The sequence below is a fragment of the Prionailurus viverrinus genome, chromosome B1 (genome assembly GCF_022837055.1).
Source record: "Prionailurus viverrinus isolate Anna chromosome B1, UM_Priviv_1.0, whole genome shotgun sequence".
Classification (NCBI taxonomy): Eukaryota; Metazoa; Chordata; class Mammalia; order Carnivora; family Felidae; genus Prionailurus; species Prionailurus viverrinus.
In genome coordinates, this window is record NC_062564.1 from 26,268,670 (window position 1) to 26,289,205 (window position 20,536).

The window sequence follows — 20,536 nt, forward strand, 5'->3', positions numbered from 1 at the left end:
TGTAGGATAATCAAAGTTGGATTTTTACCAAAACGTTAACCTTTCCTTGGCACACCTTATTCCCTAAGAGATAGGTTCCTATGCCTCATGTTTCTCAGCCTTGAAAACCAGGCTAAACGAACCAATGAGTCAAAAGGTAAGGCAGTTCAGACAGAAGAGGGAGAGGAGAGATCTCTATGGACTGGGCACATCGAGGACAGAATGAGTCTGCCCTCCTTGTTTCTACCCTTCCTTTGGACTTGTGGCCACTCTTGCTGACAAAGCCCCCTGAATCCTGTGATAGGATTTCTTCTTTTTCTGCCGCAAGATCCAGGATCAGATTTTTGGGCTCCAGGCCAAAGGCATAGGTGAAAAGAGAAAGGTAAGCCAGCCTTAAGCAGGGCAATCTGAACTACAGGTACAGCTTCAACAGCAGGAAAGAAGCGCTTCTCCTCGTACCCACAGCCCCAGAGCAGCTTTGCACACGATGCTCCGCAAGATGCTGCTGCCTGGAGGAAGGGGGTTCCTTGGTAAAACCTGTCTGGGAAAGTGGTTTAGAACAAATTAAATGGATCTCTTTATGGCCAGAGGTTTATTATGCATTTGCTCGGGGTCTTGGGTCATTTAGCAAATTTTAAGAAACGTGTCAGCTTCTTACTCTTCCAGGATAGGGAAGTTAGGAGAAGGCCTGCTGACCTGTGGGTCGGGACAACTGCCAATATAAGATTCCTCTGAAAACACACTGACAAGAGGCAGGTAAAGTGGAGTTCAGAGAATGACCCCACACAGGAAGACTCGCCTGAAACCTGCTGATTCTCTGCCAGGATGATCATTTTCCTTACGTCTGGCTCTTTTGACACGGAGAAGGGCTCCGGCATCCTCCTGTTCCACAGCAGTAGAGCTCCTCTGTGCACGGTCACCAGGTAGGGCTCGTGGGCCGCTATAATGCCGTCACTCCAGGCCTTGTTCAAAGCGTATGTTCTATTTTTTAGGAGGCTCAGACTTTGCAACCCTAAGGAAGAGTCAAGTTCTTACCAGCTGACGGAGAACATGCAACCTGTGATGGCAGGGGCAAGGGGGGTCATGGGCACCACTCAACTGAGGTTCAATGACCCCAACTGAAAATAAGTCCAAGGAAAGTGTTCAAAGCTCCAGGAAAGTGAGATCTGCCACGTGGAAGCATCAGGTGTGGTTTTACTGCCTCGCATGCGGTCTGTGAACACACTCAGGCACCAGCTGCTGGAGATGGGTTCTGGGTGAGAGGACCATCAACAGCCGCGAGGCAGAGGCCGTATCTGGTGTCAAGCGTAGCTGAAGCATCTCTGCTCCATTTGCAATGGAAGTTGGGTTCTGTTACTTCCACTCACGGGAACAGAAACAGATTCTGGACAAAAAGCTATTAAGCATATTAGCTCTGAAGCTTACTACCTTTCAAGTCAAGAATCCAGACTTACAAATGGAACCAAGTGTGAGGTAAGTGACACGGGTCCCAGCTTTGCCTACGAGAGTCAGAATCTGAGCCTGGGTCTAGCCAGTTCTAAGAATGGCCAGAATCCTTGTGCTGAGACAAGATTCTCCCGCCACCTCCCGTCCCAAGCTTCTTCCAACTGTACTGCTTGGTGTTGCACTTACCTGACCCTTTGGTAGTCCAGAGGATGCTAGACGAGCCAAGGTCTAAGGCCATATGGGTGTCGGCCGTCCAGGTGCCCATCCAGACTTCCTGTCTGCTTTTGCCATCAAGGGTCATACTTTGCAAATGTTTCCCACTCTCTACCCAGTAGATCACCCTCTTTGGCCAGTTGAGAAGAAGATGCAGTATAATGCTGCCTGTCCTGTAAAGGGTATGTGTGTCTGGGCCAGTAACGTTGGTCTTCTGAATAGCACTTCTGTCACAGGGCAGCCAGTACAAGTCCCCAGTGGATACATCCACATTTGCTGAGCAGACTGTAAGGAGGAGAAGGAACTTCCATTAGAAAGGACACTCAAATACACTCATGCATGGTCTTAAGTTTTGAGTTAAGGATGGACTCAACTAGAAACAATTAGGATGCAAAGACTGGTTCCTAACAAGCCTACATGGCTCATTCATCTGAGTCCCATCATACCTATCCTGGATCCAGCACCTTGTCTGTAGCACCAGCTCATGTGACCCTTACAACCAGCTGCTAAGGGAGAGATTCACCACCTTTCAGGAGTTGGAGATCTACGTGGCAACGCTGACACTTGAATGCAGGTCTGCAACTTTGGATTCACATCCCTCTTCATCGGTTAAGTATGAAAATCAATCGATTACATGTCAAGTGCCTAGGACTGAGATTGCTGCGGGAAAGCAGAGACTGAGTAAAGGGAAACCACAACGGTGGTATCAAAGGTCATTCGTGGGATGGACACATAGGGAGGTGACCCACAGCCAGAAGACACAGACACGATAGGCACCAAGTATATGAAAGCCACAAAGCGTTAGCTTCTAAGCATGACAGCTGGGCACGACCCTACGAAGCACTCCCTGCTCCCATTCCGCTCACCATAGCTGGACAATTGGGTCTAAGCTACATAAAGTTCCTACTACTGGGCTGCAGTATAGCATAAAAGTTAGGAGCAGTATCAGGCTAGCGAGTCAGATTGCCTTGTTTCAAACACGTTCCAAAATAAGGTGCCCGTTAATTTTTGTGCCTCAGTTTCCACAAATGCATGGTAGGGACACTGCTTCTCTCAGTGTTGAGGATTAGAATTAGTATGCATAAAGCTTAGGACAGTGTCCAGTATTTTATTATTTTTTTAAGGTATTTATTTTGGGGAGAGGGCAAGCAGGTGAGGGGCAGAGAGAGGAAGACAGAGGATCGGAAGCGGGCTCTGCACTGACAGGCTGACAGCAGCAAGACAAATGTGGGGCTCGAACCCAAGAACAGTGAGATCATGACCTGAGTTGAAGTCAGACACTCAACCAACCGGACCACGCAGGTGCCCCACTGTGTCGGGTATTTTCTAGCGCTGTGCCGGAGCTAGTTTGCACGAGCCTGTAACGGCCAGTTGTTAAATTCAGGGATGCTGCAAATTTGCTGTCCAGTACGGTCATTATTGAAACTAAATTACGTAAGCCTACTTGTATTTGAAACAAAACTAAAACACTCATCACTTACTTTCCCGCGTTTTGTTACTGCACACCGGCGTTAAGGGACATCACATTGGTAGCTTGAAATCTGGCACCGTGGGAGTATTTTCAAGCAGAGAAATTGGCAAACGCTGCACATCAGGGCTTTGTGTTAGGTTTTGTTTTCTAGTCCAGGGACTGACAAACAACGGCCCTTGGGCGGATTCCAGCCTGCAATCTGTTTTCATAAAATTTGGTGGAGCACACCATGGTCATTCTACAGTACATGTTTTCGGCTGGTTGGGCATTCTACTGTTGTATCTTTTCAGATACAACTGGCCTTTCAGAGGAAGAGGTTGAAAACCCCTGGTCTGGGCTGAAGTAGCGGAGAAAGATGCTAATATTGCAAATTAAACTTACATGTGTCACATCTACAGCCATTACCCTTTAAATACCACAAAAATTGGGAAGATATTTTTCTAGTCCTTGAAAACTATTATCCAATTCCACACATAAGTCCTTTGTGTCAATAAACTAATTCCAATTAGTCTCCATTGCTACACTTTTCACTTGTTTACAGAAACACATAGCAAACAACACTTCAGTAGGACTATATTCACTCAACGATGGCATCGACATCTTTGCCAAATCAGATAGCAATCAAGCATTTATTCACAGTTGGATTGTGTTAAATCCTGATTGAATTGCAACTATAAACTGCTTTTTTTATTTCTGAGTTCTTGAATCTGTAGCCAATCTGAAAATCGTGTGGCTATATGAAATTTACAGTAAAGAATGTCATCTATTTTATTATTTGTAAATAATGTCACATCCTTTATGCCAGCTTTATTAGAAACGTATATAATGTATATATGAACATATCCCCCAACCTCCAGAAAGCTGGTTCTTAATATAATATCCGGTGGTATGCTGGGATATATTTAAGAACTCAATTGTTAGGACTCCTGGGTGGCTCATTCAGTTAAGCGTCCAACTTTGGCTCTGGTCATGATCTCAAGGTTCGTGAGTTCAAGCCCCACGTCAGGCTCTGTGCTGACAGTTCAGAGCCTGGAACCTGCTTCAGATGCTGTGTCTCCCTCTCTCTCTCCCCCTCCCTGCTCACCCACTGTCTCTCAAAAATGAACAAACGTTAAAAAAAAATTTTTTTAAAAGAACTCAAATGTTAACTACCAGGAAGGTTGAGAAACAGACAAGGCATGGAACTGGGGCATGGTACCAGAATGGTGAAGCCAGTACCCACAGGCTTAACGTGTGTTAGTTTTTCCCACTTCCTGGGTGTTAGGGTAGGAGCATATCTTAATATCCCTCACATTTTCTTTTCTTAAGTTTATTTATTTATATTTAGAGGGGGGAGGGAGAGGGGGCAGAGAGAGAGAGAGAGAGAGAGAGAGAATATCCCAAGGAGGCTCTGTGCTGTCGGCACAGAGTCTGACTCAGGGCTCCCAGTCACAAACTGTGAGATCATGACCTGAGCCAAAATCAAGAGTTGGACACTGAACTGACTAAGCTACCCAGGCACCCTTATTCCTCATGTTTTCATGAGGAGAAACTGGCGTAGAATTGTCCCCATGTTCCTTAAGTCTCACTCCAGGAAAGAAGGGACTTAAGGTTGGCCAATTAGCAAGAACAGACTGGCCACACCCGGTTCAGCTTCGGTCTTCTCTGTCGGGCTCTGATGTCTGCACAGAAGATGCGCTCTCTCTGGCATGAGATTCAAGTGGTGCCGTGCAGATTCAAGGTTGAGTGTCCAGTTGCCAGGACCACGGAATGTTCTTTGAGCGATTCTACATAGGTTATTAAAGACACACACTCTTTCCTAAAAGAGGATATTGAAGCCCTCCCATTTTTTTATTAGCAATCTCAACTGTATTTACCAGCTTCGCTTCTCAGTAGGACAGGATTAACACATTCAAGAGAAAATACTGATGTTAGTATACTTTGATGTGAGGATAAGCTGGAAGCTGGGTCGTGAGGAGTCCTGGAGATCTGTAAACAGGCCTTGAGATGTAGTAACCAGCCCTTTCCCTGCTGTGAATGGCCTGCCTGGCTTTGTCAAGCTTTCAGCCATCATACACGAAAAACACACCCCTGTTCTCCAGATACATGTGGGGTTTCCCTACGCCAAGCAATTCTGCAACACGAGAACGTCCTACAATTCAGGGGCGCTTGGGGGTGTCTCAGTCGGTTGAGTGTCCGACTCTCGGTTTCGGCTCAGGTCATGATCTCACAGTTTTGTGGATTCGGGTCCCGCGTCGGGCTCTGCGCTGACAGTGTTGAGGAGCCTGCTTGAGATTCTCTTTCTCTCCCTCTTTCTCTGCCTCTCCCCCACCCACATTCTCTCAAAATATAAATAAACTTAAATTGTAGGACATTCTTAAAAAATGTTTTTAATTCAGTTCTGACACCATCTACCTGCAGTTGGCATCAGACCCTGCAGGGTAAGGGTTCCCTCCCAATACTGCCCCCACTTCTGATGCCAACCATAAGTACAGGTTGTCCCCGGACTCTGAGCCAATGGCCCTAAATCGGGGTTCCCACAACCCCCTCGAATTTGATCATTTGCCAAATGGCTCACAGAACTGAGGGAAACACACTTACTGGTTTAGCGCATACAGGATACAAATGAACAGCCAGGTGAAGACATTCACAGGGCCACATCCGAAGGGCCCACAAGCAGGAGCTTCTGTTCCCATGGACCTGAGGTTTGCCTCCCTTCTGGCACACAGGTGGAGGCTTCATCACATAGACGTGACTGAGCACCGATTCCATTTCCAGCCCCCCCTCCCCTCTCCAGAGAATGGGGAGTAGGGCTGAGAGGTCTAAGTCCCTGGTCATGGCTTGGTCTTTCTGGTTAACAGCCTCCCAGGGTCAGTGATAAGGGTTTTAAAGTTTTTCTGGCCCTAAGTCATGGAAATGGACCTTAAATTCAATTTTGCATTCTTGGCTCATTCAAGCCAAACCTATTCCTCTCGCCCAGGAAACCCCAAAGGACCTAGGAGCTCTGTGTCAGAGCTATCACTCAGGAGGTTACAAAGCTCTGTGCCAGTAATCAGGGTCAGATATGTGTATTTTTTTCCTATTATTTCAGAGCCACCTACCCCAAGGACTCAGTATTCCACACGAGAACCCAGCTCAAGTGAAACTGCCAGTCTCCTAAAATTCCTTGATATAATCATTGTAACACTGAAACCTATTAGCTAAGATTAGCCAGTGGAGCAAAGGTGGCATTTTTAATTAAATGGGAAGAAATTTAAGGCCACAAGTTTCCTCAGACAGCCATCAGCTGTATTGCAAGATCACTGCCCGCTTCACTTTTTCCTGAAAGTTCTCCAGGGCAGGTACCGGAAGTTGCAAGGCACCAGGCACTGTGCTTGCCCTCAGGACTCAGCAGAGTCCACTGCTCTGAAGGACGTCCCGGGAGCACATCTTTCAGGACAGCACTGCTTGTAGTAAAGCTTATTGTTGGTACTTACAGTACGCAGGGAACATCCGGAAATCAAATTACTCACCCTAGAGCTCTAGCCTCAGTTCCTTTTTATAAAGTAGATGTTTGCCGTTAGGCAGAGCACAGGGCCCTAAGCTTGGGGTATAGCACCCAGGAGTGGGAGAGAAGAGAAAATATATATTACCACGGGAAGAAAATATCTTGCTAGTTCTCTCAGAAATCTGCATTGCAAATCACTTCTAAATTAGTGCAAGAAAAAAATCTGCATTGCAAAACTGAAGGATTTGAGGTCTATTTCTGTCCTGCCCAAACTTAAGGCCAGGAAAATAGAATCTCAAAAAACTTACCACTGACCCCAGGATTTGCCAAATCATGGTAGCCTTTTAACAGTCTGCACAGCTCTCCTAAGCATAAGGGTAACTCTGATACTTCATATGTAAGTTAGTTTAAAACCATTCTTTCGGAGGTGCCTGGGGGGCTCAGTTGGTTGAGCGTTGACTTGCTCAGGTCATGATCTCACGATTCGTGGGTTCGAGCCCCACATCGGGCTCTGTGCTGGCAGCTCAGAGACTGGAGGCTGCTTCAGATTCTGTGTCTCCCTCTCTCTCTCTCTCTCTCTCTCTCTCTCTCTCTGCCCCTCCCCTGCTCTCGCTCTGTCTCTCAAAAACAAACACAAAAAATAAAAATAAAAAAATTCTTTGGCATTAAGACGGATTCAGATCAGGAATAGGTACCTTTTTTTTTTTTTTTTTTTTTGGCTCTACTTAATTTTAGAGCCAGAAAATAAAGGGAAAAAGCCAAAGTAGCCACCCAACTTACCTGTACGCTCTGTCCAAATCTCTCGCTTTTCTCCCGAATAGCCAGTTGAGAAGAACAGACGTCCCTGGGCATTTGTCCAGTAGATGAGGTTTCTTTTCCAGTCAATATCCAGTAAATAGATGTTCCTAGGATGCTCTTGAACCAGGGTTCGCTCTATTGCAGTTCCCATAAAACCAACTTTCAACAAGTAGAGACGTTTGCCAGAAGAAAACACCACCTTTAACTCTACCAAGGGAAAGAGGAGATTTACTGTTTGGCCATTTGCTAGGTAAGCCCAAATGCTCCCTTCTTGAGCAATCCCTCCAGCTGAGGTACACCTAGAAAGGGGTCTTATCAAATTCGCTTCTGAGGCACACATACAACCCAAATGCCCTAGCTTCCTTAGAGAAGGGAGCCATTTGGGCAAATGAAGTGCTGATCAGCTTTCCCAAGGCACAAACCCTTTGGATTTTCTGCTGAAAGGTCCACACAGAAGCAGGAGGATTAGGGCTGGGGTGGTGCCCATTTCATTCAGTAATGTCCTTGAATCCTTGCTCGTGGCACTCAAGTCTCAGTAGAAAGAATTTTAAATTCAATTGCCCACTTAAAGAAAAGTTACTTGGGAACTTAACTGGATATATAATGTTCAAGGTACGATTTAAGCTCAAGTCCTGAGTCTGGCACAATAGTGTATTATATACACCACGAGTGCATTCAGTGGCTACCCCTGAGAATTGTGTTCTTTAAAGGTAGTTAGAACGTGAACATACTCATAGCATTTTTTTTAATTTTTTTATTAGTTTTCTTTATTTTTGAGAGGCAGAGAGAGAGAGAGAGATCGCGAGTGGGGGAAGGGCAGGGAGAGAGGGAGACACAGAATCCGAAGCAGGCTCCAGGCTCTGAGCTGTCAGCACAGAGCCCGATGCAGGGCCTGAACTCACGCACCGTGAGATCATAACCTGGAGCTGAAGTCGGATGCTCAACCGATTGAGCCACCCAGGCGCTCCCACCATGTGTTCTTAAAGCCTCAATGTTCTTTAGGAAAAAGTAACTTGGATAGAGGGGTTCAATAGAGCATGTAGCCTTAATATTTCAAAGACAAAAACCAGCAGGAAGACTTTACGTTAACAATATTGACATAGACTCTCTGCTCACAAACAGAAGCCAGAACACATAATAGTTATAAGACTATGGAGGATTACTTTTCTTATACAACTTAAATTTTCTGGTAAAACTGAGTGGTGTAAGCTATGTTTTTCTAGTTTAAAATCAATCAAACCCAAATACCCACGGATGGATGAATGGATAAACCAAATGTAGTACAGATAAAATGGATTGTTATCCAGCCTTAAAAAGAAATTCTGGGGGCACCTGGGTGGCTAAGCGTCTGACTTCAGTTCGGATCATGATCTCGTGGCTCGTGAGTTTGAGCCCTGCATCAGGCTTTGTGCTAACAGCTCCGAGCCTGGAGCCCGCTTGGGATTTTGTGTCTCCCTCTCTCACGCGCTCTCTCTCTCTATCTCTCTCTCTGCCCCTACCCTGCTCACGCTTTCTCCTTCAAAAATAAACAAACACTAAAAAAAATTTTTTTTAAATTCTAACACCTATTACAACATGTATGAACCTCAAAGGTATTATGCTAAGTGAAATAAGCCAGCAACGAAAGGGAAAATACTGTACGATTCCACTTAATGAGGTTCCTCAAGTAGTCAAATTCATATGGACCGAAGGTAGAATGGTCGTCCAGGGGCAGGCAGAGGAGGAGAGGAAGGGGGAGTTATTGTTAAATAGGTACAAAATTTCAGTGTAGGAAGATGAAGACGTTCTGGAAATGGGATGGTGGTGATGGCTGCACAAAAATATGAATGTGCCTAATGCTACTGAACTGTACACTTAGAAGTGGTTAAAATAGGAAGTTCTAGGTTATGGACTTTTAACACAACTGAAAAAACTAATCAAGATCTTTGAGAGCGAAACTTAACCAAAGTAAGGTTGTCAGTGCAAAAGTGATTGATCCCAAAATGGAAGCCACGTTATTTCCAGGCCTACCATGGAATGTGACTCCCAGAGCCAAACCCATTTCACCCAGCAGACTTACCACTACATGTACCAGAAGGTAAAAGAAACATTCCTTCTGGACAAACACACTTATATCCCTTGGGATGGATGGGGGACAGGAGACATAAGTGGCTACAAGAGCCTGGAGCACATTCTGGGTATCTGCCTGTTGTAAAAGAGAAATAGGTTAGATACAATTTCAGAATTCTCCATATACTAGTTCAAAACTGAAGACTCAAGGGAATTAAATTAGTTTTGCCTTAAGAGGAATCCCATTATCCTCGTTTCCTTCTAGGTTAGGCATGCCGACCTTTAAACTCCCACGATCCCCTTTCAGATACTGGCAATTACTTATCCATGTTGAGCTCAAGCCAATAAAGCTTCAACCACCAGCATCTTCTCCCCCCAGAGTTAAGGCAAAATGCTGCCTAGTTCGCTTATAGGAAGACTCCTTTAGAAGTAAATAGTAGTCTAAGTTCTCTACTTTGCTTAGTCTCTCAGACACAGTAAGAACCATTATCTGAGTTGAATCTGACATATAATTGCTGATTGACAAAAGTTTTTAACTCCTACTCTTCTATAAATGGGATACTGGGCTTTCTTCAACTTTCTATCAAGAGCATAAAACTTTAAGGTCAACGACAATTAACGTGTCTGTGAGTAAGCTATTTTAGCCCTTATGTGAATAGCTTATTACCCCGTTTCATGTATTTCAGACTTCAAGAATCTGGTTACTACATTGGACTTGGACAAAGCACAAGGTACATGCTTGGAAGGAGTTTCCCAGAAAAGGATTTTGTTCATTTTCTCTTATTTAGAAGTCCTATAGAATTCTGGAATAATACCCAGAACATTTTCCCTGCCTAAAAAAGTAGCAAGTTCCAAGAGCAGACCAAGGTAGTAATTTAGGCCATTTCTGTTTAGTGTACATTCTGATGCATTAGCATTTCAAAAGCAAGTCCTTGACATACCCTTGGGCTGCTGGGATTTGTGCAGGACAGAGAAAGCAGATATGGAAGCATTCAGCAGCACCACTCTCTCCTTTGGGGTGTGGGGTGAAGTGCGAAACAGCCGTATTTTATTTGCCCAGAAGAAAGAGTTCTCAAATACAGCTAGTCCTATTGGATTGTCACCTTCCAAGAAGATCTCAGGAAAGGTGTGCCTCCCACTGCCGTCCACGTTTACCGTCTCTATGGACTAAAGGGTTAGAGTCATGAGAGCAGTGTACCGTTAGCAAGAGATGCCGAGGTCAGTGCACCTCTTTCATGCACACTGATTAACATCTTCATGAGCTATCAACTTGACAGAGATGAAATCATCTTAGGATTCACGGAAGGTAATGCCAAACCCAGTGGTGCAACTGCATCTTGCACAAACCGGGTCACAGATAAGTTACAATAGTTACTTGTACAACACATTGTCTGCATCCAAACGTTGTGCCAAGTTCTTTCCCTACATTTTCCAATTGTCTTTTGAAGAAAAACATTTTAGCTGTTTTCAGAGAGGGCAACGGGAGCCCAAAGAGGTGCCATAAATTGCCAAAATCACAGCTGATGTGGTAGGCTTAAAAATATGATTCCCCAGGGCACCTGGCTGGCTCTGTTGGTACAGCATGAAACTCTTGATCTCAGGATTGGGCGACACACTGGGTGTTGAGATTACTTTAAAAAAAAAAATTGATGTCTTTAAAAAAAATGACTCCTAAGCCTATGCTTTTGGCTACTGTGTCATATTGGTCTGTCAGTTTGATGCTTCCAAAAATGAGATTACACAAACTGTAATATTAAGACCTCGAAATAGGAATATAAGTAAGTACTAAGTACTTAACTATGTTATTTCAAGGAGGTGGTCTGCCATCTTAAAAGGTTTTACATCCTAGGCATGACATAGAATATGCCCTATACTACCAGTGCCAGGTTTGACTGTAGTATTTAAGAAAGTCACAATAGGGGCACCTGGGTGGCTCAGTTGGTTAAGTGACTCTTGATTTCAGCTCAGATCGTGATCTCACGGTCATGGGACCAAGCCCTGCATCAGACACCACACTGAGCATAGAGCCTGCTTGGGATTCTCTCCCCCACTCTCTCTGCCCCTCCCCATTCCCTCTCTCTCTTTTCAATAAACCTAAGAAAAAAAAAAAAAAAAGGAAGTCACGCCAAGTCTCCCAACCTATGTTGATATCGTCAGACTCTACCTAAAGACACTGTGCAATCCTAGCTTGCTTCTCTCCGTTTTCACAGCCAGAAATATTTCACAGTGTTGATGCAAGACCAAAGAGAACTTCGCAGTTACCCACAGTCATACCAAGACCCAGGTTTAACGGTTTATCTTCTCTCCCGGACCTATTTCCAGTACCTCTTTATAGTCACTGATCCAGTAGAGCCTGCCGGTCACGTGGTCGAGTGTCAGTCCTACAGGCTCCTCCATGTTTACAGCTGCGAGCACCTTCCTATCTGAGCCATCCATCCCTGCAGTCTCAATAGTTCTCATGCCTTTCTCACCACGATTTACCCAATACAAGGACCTGAGAAAAGTAAAAGGGGCAAGATGTTAACAGTCCCCTCCACTGAACAGCCAGGTCCCCTTAGCTCTCTTGTACAGGTCCCAGATCACCACACTGCTAAGAATGCAGGAGATTTCTGCCCTCAGACTCAATAGACTGAAAAGTTGGGCCTCATAACATTCGATTTAGGCTTTAAACTCAAGATTTATTTTTTTTTTTTTTGGAGCAAATAGGTTGAAAAAGTTGAAGTGTTCTCTTATCAACTTAAACTTCTAAGATAACCAATGATTTGGGATATAGTCTCAAAGAAACACTACTTACTTCTTTGTGGGAAACACGATGAGCTGCTCTGGCACCAGATCCTTTTCCAAGATTTTGACGTAGCCTCTGCCATCACTTAAACCAGCACAGATGACCCTTGCGAAGCTGCTCGCCCAATACAACTGTCCCGTGAACCAGTCCAAAGAGACACTGTTCACCGTTTTAAGTTCTGGGGATACAGGAGACAGTGTTCTGTTCCCACAGATTTGGACCGAACTTGTCTACATGTTCTGATTTCAAGCTGCACAATGAGGCAAACAGGACACAGGGAAGGAGGGCCAGAGATGTGCTATGTCCAATATGCAGTGTGCAGCAGGGAAAGAGAAAGATCTTAGCAGAAACATAACCAAGAAATCGAAGAGACTGCAAGCTCAGTTTGGGGCACTATCTATTACGGAAGTCTCAGGTGCATTGTTAGGAACTGTACGCCTTAACCGCTCGCAGAGGATTTCTGGGCACCCGGGACAATGCTAAGCACTTCCGCACATGTACCAACTCTGGTTTAACCCCCACACTTACCCAATCAAGCAAGTGCTATTCCCTTCATCTTACAGACGGTGGTTCAAAGGAGTTAGCAACTTGCTCAAAGTCACATACCTAGTAATAGAGTGGAGACAAACCTTGGCCTGAGCCCACATCCCCAAACTTTCTGGACTACTTAATAGTGACTTCATTCTCCAGGTAGACTCTACCAAAGCTCCCATGGAGCCAAATTAGATAGTCTTATCTCAAATTGGGACTGTATAAATCTCATGATTCCCAAGGAAGTCACAGAAGATGTCCAGATGAGTAACACAGGCTGCTTATACTCTGTTGATGTAGCTTTAAGAAGCTATAGGGTTCTTCACGTCAAGAAATATACCTGGATAGAGAAGAACCGAGTTTGGCTTCCCAAGGACAAACACATTTAAGATTCCATCCACCCAAAAGTACATGCTTCTCTCAAGATCATATGCAACGGAAGTAGGCCTCGATTTTATAGGTACAAGAGGTTCGTAGATGCCTGTTCTTCGATCCAGGACACCAAGTTCTCGATCTGCTGCTATAAGAATTTTAACAGCATCATCTGTAATAGAATTGGAAAAGGAGTAGTGACACATCCTTTGAAACTTTCTTTCATGCCATTCTCTTTAACCAAAGAAGCTGTCCCTGCTGAAATGCACTTACCCTGAAGTCTGGACTCAGGAGTGTCCAGAGGAGATCTAGGGGACCACCTTAAGTCTTAATTCCTCCTCTAAACTCCAACACATTCAAACTAATCTTTGGAACTCTTGGCCCATTTGATTTCAGATTCAGCCCTTCCCCCAACCCTAAACGGACGTCCTCTCTATGCCTCATACACAGAAGCCAAATAAATGAACTGTCCCATCCTTAAAGAAACACAGGCCCAGTTAAGATTTTATCAGTGGGGTCTCTGGAGCCCCTAGGTGTATAGCCTAGAGAATACGTCATTTTAAAGACACTTAATAGCAACTCAAACTCAAATTGGCCAAGGAATGTTGTCATAGCAGCTTCTTTATGGAAAGAATAAAGTCTTCTCTAATACTAGACCCTAAAGGGAATCACCCATAGTATTTCTATCTATAATTACTGCTAAGGGCACAGCAAGAGCTAGGCTTTACTTAGGGTCTCAGAGCTCACCTGTAACTCGGCAACTGGTACCATTGTAGAGCTGGTGACCTTGAATACATTCACAGGAGTAAGAGCCTGGTGTGTTGTGACACAGCTGGCCACAAGGACTGTAGGCCTTGGAGCACTCATCTAGATCTAATGATAGACAGTCGTAAGTCAGAGATGACCAAGGAGCAATCCCTTGAGTATTTTTGTTCCTTTGAGCTACTTTTCAGACGCTCACTGGACATGTATTATGTGGAAACCACTGCACTGGGTGCTGGGACAGACAGTCCCTGCTCTGTTGAACTGCCATCCACATAAGTGTAATTCAGCAGAAACATCAATATAGAGACCCCAGAAGATGGATCTAGGTTGCCCTAACAACGTTCTTTGGGGTGTTGCTGATTCAGAATGAATGGTAAGATGTGGAAAAACAAAGACTTGTGCACTGCTGGTGGAAAAAATCAAATGGGCCACCCCTGTGGAAAATAGTTGGATGGTTCCTCAAGTTAAACAGACTTGACCACATGATACAACGATTCCACTTCTGACATATACCCAAGAGTATTGAAAGCAGGGATTCAGACATCTGCACACCAATGTCCGTAGCATTGTCCACAATCGCCAAAAGGTAGAAACCGTGGAAGTGTCCATCAACAGATGGATAAACAAAATGAGACATATACACACAATGAAATATTATTTGGACTTAAGATTTTGGGGGGCCTGAGTGGCTCAGTTAAGTGCCTGACTCTTGGTTTTAGCTCATGTCATGATCTCACCATTTGTGAGATCAGGCCCCACATCGGGCTCTGCATGGACAGCACAGAGCCTGCTTGGGATTCTCTCTCTCCCCTACACTCTTTCTCGCTCTCTACCCCTCCCCCACTCATGTTCGCTCTCAAAATAAACTTAAAAAAAAAGAGAGAGATTCTGACACATGCTAGGACATGGATGAACCTTAACAACACGCTAAGTGAAATAAGCCAGACACACAAGGACATTTACCACATGATCGTATTTAGATGCAGGACTAGAACAGGCCAATTCATAGAGACAGGAAGTCGATAGAGGTTTCCAGGGATTGGGGACAGAGTTATTATGTCACAGGTATGGAGAGTTGCTGTTGGGAGGATGACAAAGTTCTGGAGATGGACAGTGGTGATGTTTGCACATGCTGAGGCCACTGGAGTATATATTTAATGATTAAGATGGTGTATTTTATATCATATCCGTCATCCTGCAATAAAAACTTTGAAGATGAGCCAAATGAACGCTGACCTGCACAGCTTTGAGCGTCCGGCTGTAATTGCCACCCGGCTCCACACGAACACTGGACTCCCCAGTATGTGTCCCTGCACTGCCCCTCACAGCCCCCGTTGGCCAGAGAGCAGTTTTTACCTGGTAGAGACAGGGAAGCGGTCAGGACGGCTTAACACGGTGCAGATCAAACATTTCATAAACCGTTGTGTTACAAACCCCCACACTTTGTAAGGGCCATATGACTGTTTTGACCCTGCTCCCTGACCTAGGAATGTGGAGGCTTTGGGAAAAGACCAGAAGACAGGGAAAGTTAGGAATCTTGGAGCAGGGGAAAGGAATTTTTAGGTGGACAGTCCGGACAATTTCAAATGTTGGCATATTGTTCCACCCACAGAGCGGCCAGCAACCTCTTCCTTAATTTCTCCAGAAATGTGGGTGGTCAGGACCCTTGCCTCAGGAAGCTTTATAGCAATTTATTAATTGCAGTGAATTATCTACACAGGACCAGAAGCCTGTGCTTTGTCCCACTGTTTATGCTTTTACGATCTTACTTGTTCCTTTAGTAGAAAGCTGCTTTCACAGCCTTTAGCAGCACTAAAGGGGCTTCATTATACACATCTAATACCAGATTTGAGGAGGAAATAAGACAGATGACAAAGTGCCTGGAGTCAGGTGCCCCCTCTCCCTCCACAACAACTTGAATCAACAGTGATTTTTATAGTGAGAACTGCAAGGTATTAAAGTTTGAGAGGCGCCTGAATAGCTCAGTCGGTTAAGCATCTGACTTCAGGTCACGATCTCACAGTTCATGAGTCTGAGCCCCACATCAGGTTCTCTGCTGTCCGTGTAGAACCCGTTTTGATCCTCTGTCCCCCTCTCCTTGCCCCTGCCCCGCTCTTGCTCTTTCAAAAACAAGTAGACATTCAAAAAAAAAAAAAAGTTTGAGTTGCTTCCCTCAGTTCTTTCCATCCTCACCAGGAAACAGTCTTCCTAAGTCTTTCTTCAGTTAAATCCTTAGAGAATTCACCATATGGTCCTGAACACACGATGTGCTTCTCAGTAGCAAAGTATGTGTTACTCCAGAATTTTAGGAGCCATGTGGCTTGGGGTATTTAGCTAGTCTATTTCCCTAAAGCCACAACAGGAGAAGAACTCTCAAAGTTTCATGGCACAAGTAACATTGGCTCAAACTCAGGAGACCAAAACCAAGGCTTGGAACCTGTCACCTGGGATGGAGCCATCACTGAAGGATTAACAGGTGTTTTAGTCCACGCATTCCCAGAGTGTAGACCCTTATGACTACCAAGCAGCACTGGCTTACTTGGTCCAGTTCTCCCCACCCCTGCATCGGGCCAACCCAGCAACGGGGTCCTCACCGCATGTGGCGGGCTCATCGGTACCATCTGCGCAGTCTGCTTCCCCGTCACACATCAGGGATTCCAGGATGCATTTCCCTTCGTCACACCTCACAGTGCCTTCTGGACAGGAAGCTGTGGAGGCAGGAAAGCATTCTTTTCTGACAGCACTTGGGGGAAGGGGTGATAGAAACACTTATTACAGAAAGGTGGCCGCAGTATTTCTAGAACCCAAAGCAAGTCTAGGTAGGAAAAGACGTTGTGTCATTTGAAGCAGGGTTTTCAGGGAACTGGGACTTAAGACTTGATAACAAGGATGTTATGCCACTTGGGCACTGGACTGAAAGAATATTGAATTTGAATTCAATTAGCATTAAGTAGTTCCAATTGAAATGGTGTTACAGTGAGTTAACACGCGCCCTAAAGGAAGACTCTTCTTAAGCCAGTTTAAACATTACAAAAATGTTAGAATCTGAATATATTCAATACTGCAGATTTAATTCTGGAAAGATTGAAGTAGGATTGGGATTTACTGAGAATTTGGAGTTTCTACCACATTGTTGGGGGCGGGGGGGGAGGGTGTAGAGAAAAGGAACGTAATACTCATCAAGTGCTTCGTAAGGCAGGGCAGTGGGGGGGAATCCTCTTTTAATGAGAAATTTTCCTCTCCCGTCTTCACTACACCAGGACGGGAGGCACCTGTTAGGAGACTGCCTTCATAAGCCGGTGCTTGGGTGTTCTGTGCATTGGCCACGTTGAGTAGTGGAAACATTCGAGGCAACGCTCAGAGCGGCCACCACAGAGCTATTATTTGAGCACTGCTTTAGGTTTCCATGGATAACTAAATCTCGGTTATTGCTAGGAAACATCCTGTTTTTAGATATAGGATGGAAGTCTCAGTCACAGGAATGAAACGCAGCTTGCAGAAAGCGGCCCACATAGTACAGCCTTCCCCCTTACACGAAAGGCCAAGGCCGGGGAGGTGGGCGGGGCGGGGGACTCACCACAGGCTTCCTCATCGGAGGAGTCACCGCAGTCATTGACGCCGTTGCACTTCCAGCTATCCATGACACACACCTTGTTCCTGCACTGCCACTGCCCGGCCAGGCAATGGATCGGGGAGCACGGTGCTTCGTCAAGCCCGTCGCCGCAGTCCTTATGCATGTCACAGAGCTCCCAAGCATCACGGCACCGAGAATTTCCCGGACACTGGATTTTTCGGCCAGGACATGCTGTTGGTATCTCTGTCAAAGGCAGGAGTGGGCTCAGGGGGGCAGCGCCCCTGAACTTGCTTGTTCATTCAGGTTTATTCAGGTATTTATGGTCTGTAAGCAGACCATAGGTATTGCTTGTTTATTCAGGTATTTATGGTCTGCTCGTGGATTTGGTCTATAGAAAACCCAGAACTGAAAGGGATGGTAGCGATTAACGGTGTGGCCCCAACTTTGTATACTCAAGTTCATCCCAGAGGAGCTTAAAAAGGCAACGGAGGCAAGAATCTTTTAGGTAATTTTGCAAAAATGCAGAAGTGGATAAAACGTCCCCTCTAATAACAGAGACCATATCTGGAGTGAGCCCATGTGGCATAAGGCTGTTTAGTGACTTGTGTGTTACGCTCAATTCTGTGGGGGTTCCTCGATGCCGCAGACACAGAGAATACGTGTGAAGATACACGAAGTTGTACGTACCACAGTTAACCTCATCGGAGCCATCCAAGCAGTCTCCGGTACCGTCACAGAGCCAGCTAATAGAAATACATTTCCCGTCATCACACTGCCAGGCCTGAGGATGTCCACCGCATACTTCCTCTGCAGGCCAGGGGCGGTATCCGGGGGGGCAGAAAGGAAGAGGGGTTTGTCAGACCACACGCAGCTTTTAAATTTGGGTTTCATATTAAGTCTTGTCATTGGCAAAAGAATAATTAATTCCTGATTCGCCACTGAGTCAATCCTGAACTTGCCTGTCCTTTTCAGGTTATCCTTAAGAACACATTGTATCCCGGCCTCAGGGGTAATCACCTAGCAGCCCGATAAAGCTTATGCTCCCCAACATGCTTCTAGAACACAGTTGTCCGGTAAAACCTGTTGTGACTACAGAAGAGTGTTTTGGACCTATACTCCCCAAAATGGTAGTCACCAGTCTCCTGTAGCTGTGGAGCAACTGTAATGTGACTTGTATGATAAAGGAACTGTATTTATTTAAATAAATTTAAATCTCCACATGTGGCGGACACCTGGGTGGCTCAGTCAGTTAAGCATCCGACTCTTGATTTTGGCTCAGGTCCTGATCTTGTAGTTCGTGAGTTCAAGCCCTGCATCGGGCTCCACACTGACAGTGTGGAACCTGCTTGGGATTCTCTCTCTCTCTCTCTCTCTCTCTCTCTCTCTCTCTCTCTCTCCCTCTCCCTTTTCCCCTCCTGCACTCACTCACTCTCTCATGCTCTCTCTCGCTCTCAAAATAAACAAACTTAAAAAAAATCTTCACATGTGGCTAATGGCCACGGTAGTGGACAGTACAGTTTTACAAGTTTGCTTCTTCAAATGCCTTTGGTGTTTGAGACTATATCAAGAACTCAGACAACCTGGAGACTGTTAGTTTGGGGTTTAATTAGATCTTCAAATACTTCGAAGTATGCCTTTGGGCAAGTAAACCTGGAGAAGTGGGGTGAAGTATATGGGGGAGCAGAGCACAAGGCATTGATGCAAGTATGAAATTTAATTCTAACCTGCCCTATGACAGGTTTTCACACCAAAGGTTTCACATTAAATTAGTTACAGTAAGTGACCAGTCCAGGAATGTGCATGTGGGGTACAGAAAAGGAATACAGCACTCTCCAAGTTCTTTGCGGGGGGTGGGGGGGAGTTCCTCTTTTAATGAGGGATTTTTTCCCTCCATATTTACCGCCCAAGGATGAGAGGCATCTGTTAAGAGGCTCTCCTCATCTATAGGTGTTCAGGTGTCCCTTCTGGGGCTGGGAGCACTCTTAGCACGGAGCCGTTTGAGCTTTATTTCAGGAAGACATTTACCAAGTAGCTAACTTAGCTTCTATTGGTTTTGTAGTTTTCTTTATACTCAATTTGTAAAGATATCTTTTAGTTGAACAAAATCCCTAAGCAAAGCTGAACTAACTTACTGTATATATTTACAAGTAATTGTGTGCGCTGAGGTCTGCCAAGGTTTCCTATACAGGAATCTGTATGATTGCAGTTTCAGGAACTGCCACATGCTTCAGCCAGAATTTAAGGCGAGAAGCCAGACTTTTGCTGGTTTTTCTATCCCAACCAGCCCTCCACACTCATTTCGATAATAATGCTACCAACACCTACATCCCTAGGTTTACCGACTGAAAGCCTGCAACAATCCAGAAGGCCCAACATTTCCGGATACCACCTAAGAGGGAAAACCACCAAACCTGGCACCATCAGCCAGGCACACAGCCTGAGGGGCCATCTAGGAGTCCAGACACAGGGAGGCCGCTCACCACACTGCTCATCAGTTCCGTCGGGGCACTCTCGCTCTCCGTTGCAGAGCCAGGCCACGGGAATGCACCTTTCCCCACAAGCAGCTTGCCTAGTCATGTTGCACCTCACTTGGTCTGCGTTGGATGAAAAAAAGCAAATCCGTGAGAGTTCCTGGCTATGTTGGCTACAAGGGAGCACCTTTTTGTGGTAAGCTGCCGTCAAGAGGTCATTCAGAAGGCCTTCCGTCAACTCATACTCAGGAAGACACTTGGGGGGATTCAGTATCATAAAATCGCATATGACTTCTGCAGTCGTTACTACATTGGAAATAGTTCTTCAGGTGGTATAAAGTTGGGGAACTGCCATCGCCTGTCCCCATTAGAATAAGGGGCTGGCGTGCACTCTGCTCAAAGAGACACAGGCACTGCTTTCGCTCTGGTTCCGTCTTAAACACTCAGTATGAATAGTTGCACATTTAGAAGTCCAAGCTCAAAGACGGCACTCTAGTTTACTTTTAAGCATGTGCAGACACATCTGAAAATTAGATTAGCATTGTGGGCCCCTACATACCATCTTGATAAGAATGCCTCTCATAGGCCAGTTATAAGCATCTGTTAAGTCTTCAGT

The 20,536-nt window shown here is 45.3% G+C and overlaps 1 protein-coding gene across 1 annotated transcript; it reads right to left on the reverse strand.

The window, feature by feature from the left end:
- Positions 1–445: 445 nt before the first annotated feature.
- Positions 446–20,038, reverse strand: LOC125164136 (low-density lipoprotein receptor-related protein 8-like). Its single transcript, XM_047856644.1, has 14 exons — positions 19,930–20,038; positions 18,137–18,256; positions 17,453–17,692; positions 16,470–16,583; positions 15,112–15,231; positions 13,858–13,983; positions 13,079–13,282; positions 12,217–12,385; positions 11,748–11,916; positions 10,364–10,589; positions 9,433–9,558; positions 7,356–7,580; positions 1,612–1,923; positions 446–991 (listed from the first exon to the last, which is right to left on the reverse strand). The coding sequence occupies exons 1-14, from the start codon at positions 20,024–20,026 to the stop codon at positions 600–602; spliced, it is 2,640 nt and encodes an 879-aa protein (XP_047712600.1). The 5' UTR covers positions 20,027–20,038; the 3' UTR covers positions 446–599.
- Positions 20,039–20,536: the final 498 nt, after the last annotated feature.

Excerpts from the sequence above, each read along its gene's own strand:
- LOC125164136 (XM_047856644.1), bottom strand. The coding sequence starts at position 20,026 with ATGACTAGGCAAGCTGCTTGTGGGGAAAGGTGCATTCCCGTGGCCTGG. Across the intron at positions 12,386-13,078 it reads CTCGGTTCTTCTCTATCCAG|AACTTAAAACGGTGAACAGT; the intron begins GTATATTTCTTG and ends CTGTATCCCCAG. Across the intron at positions 10,590-11,747 it reads GGATCAGTGACTATAAAGAG|TCCATAGAGACGGTAAACGT; the intron begins GTACTGGAAATA and ends CTAACCCTTTAG.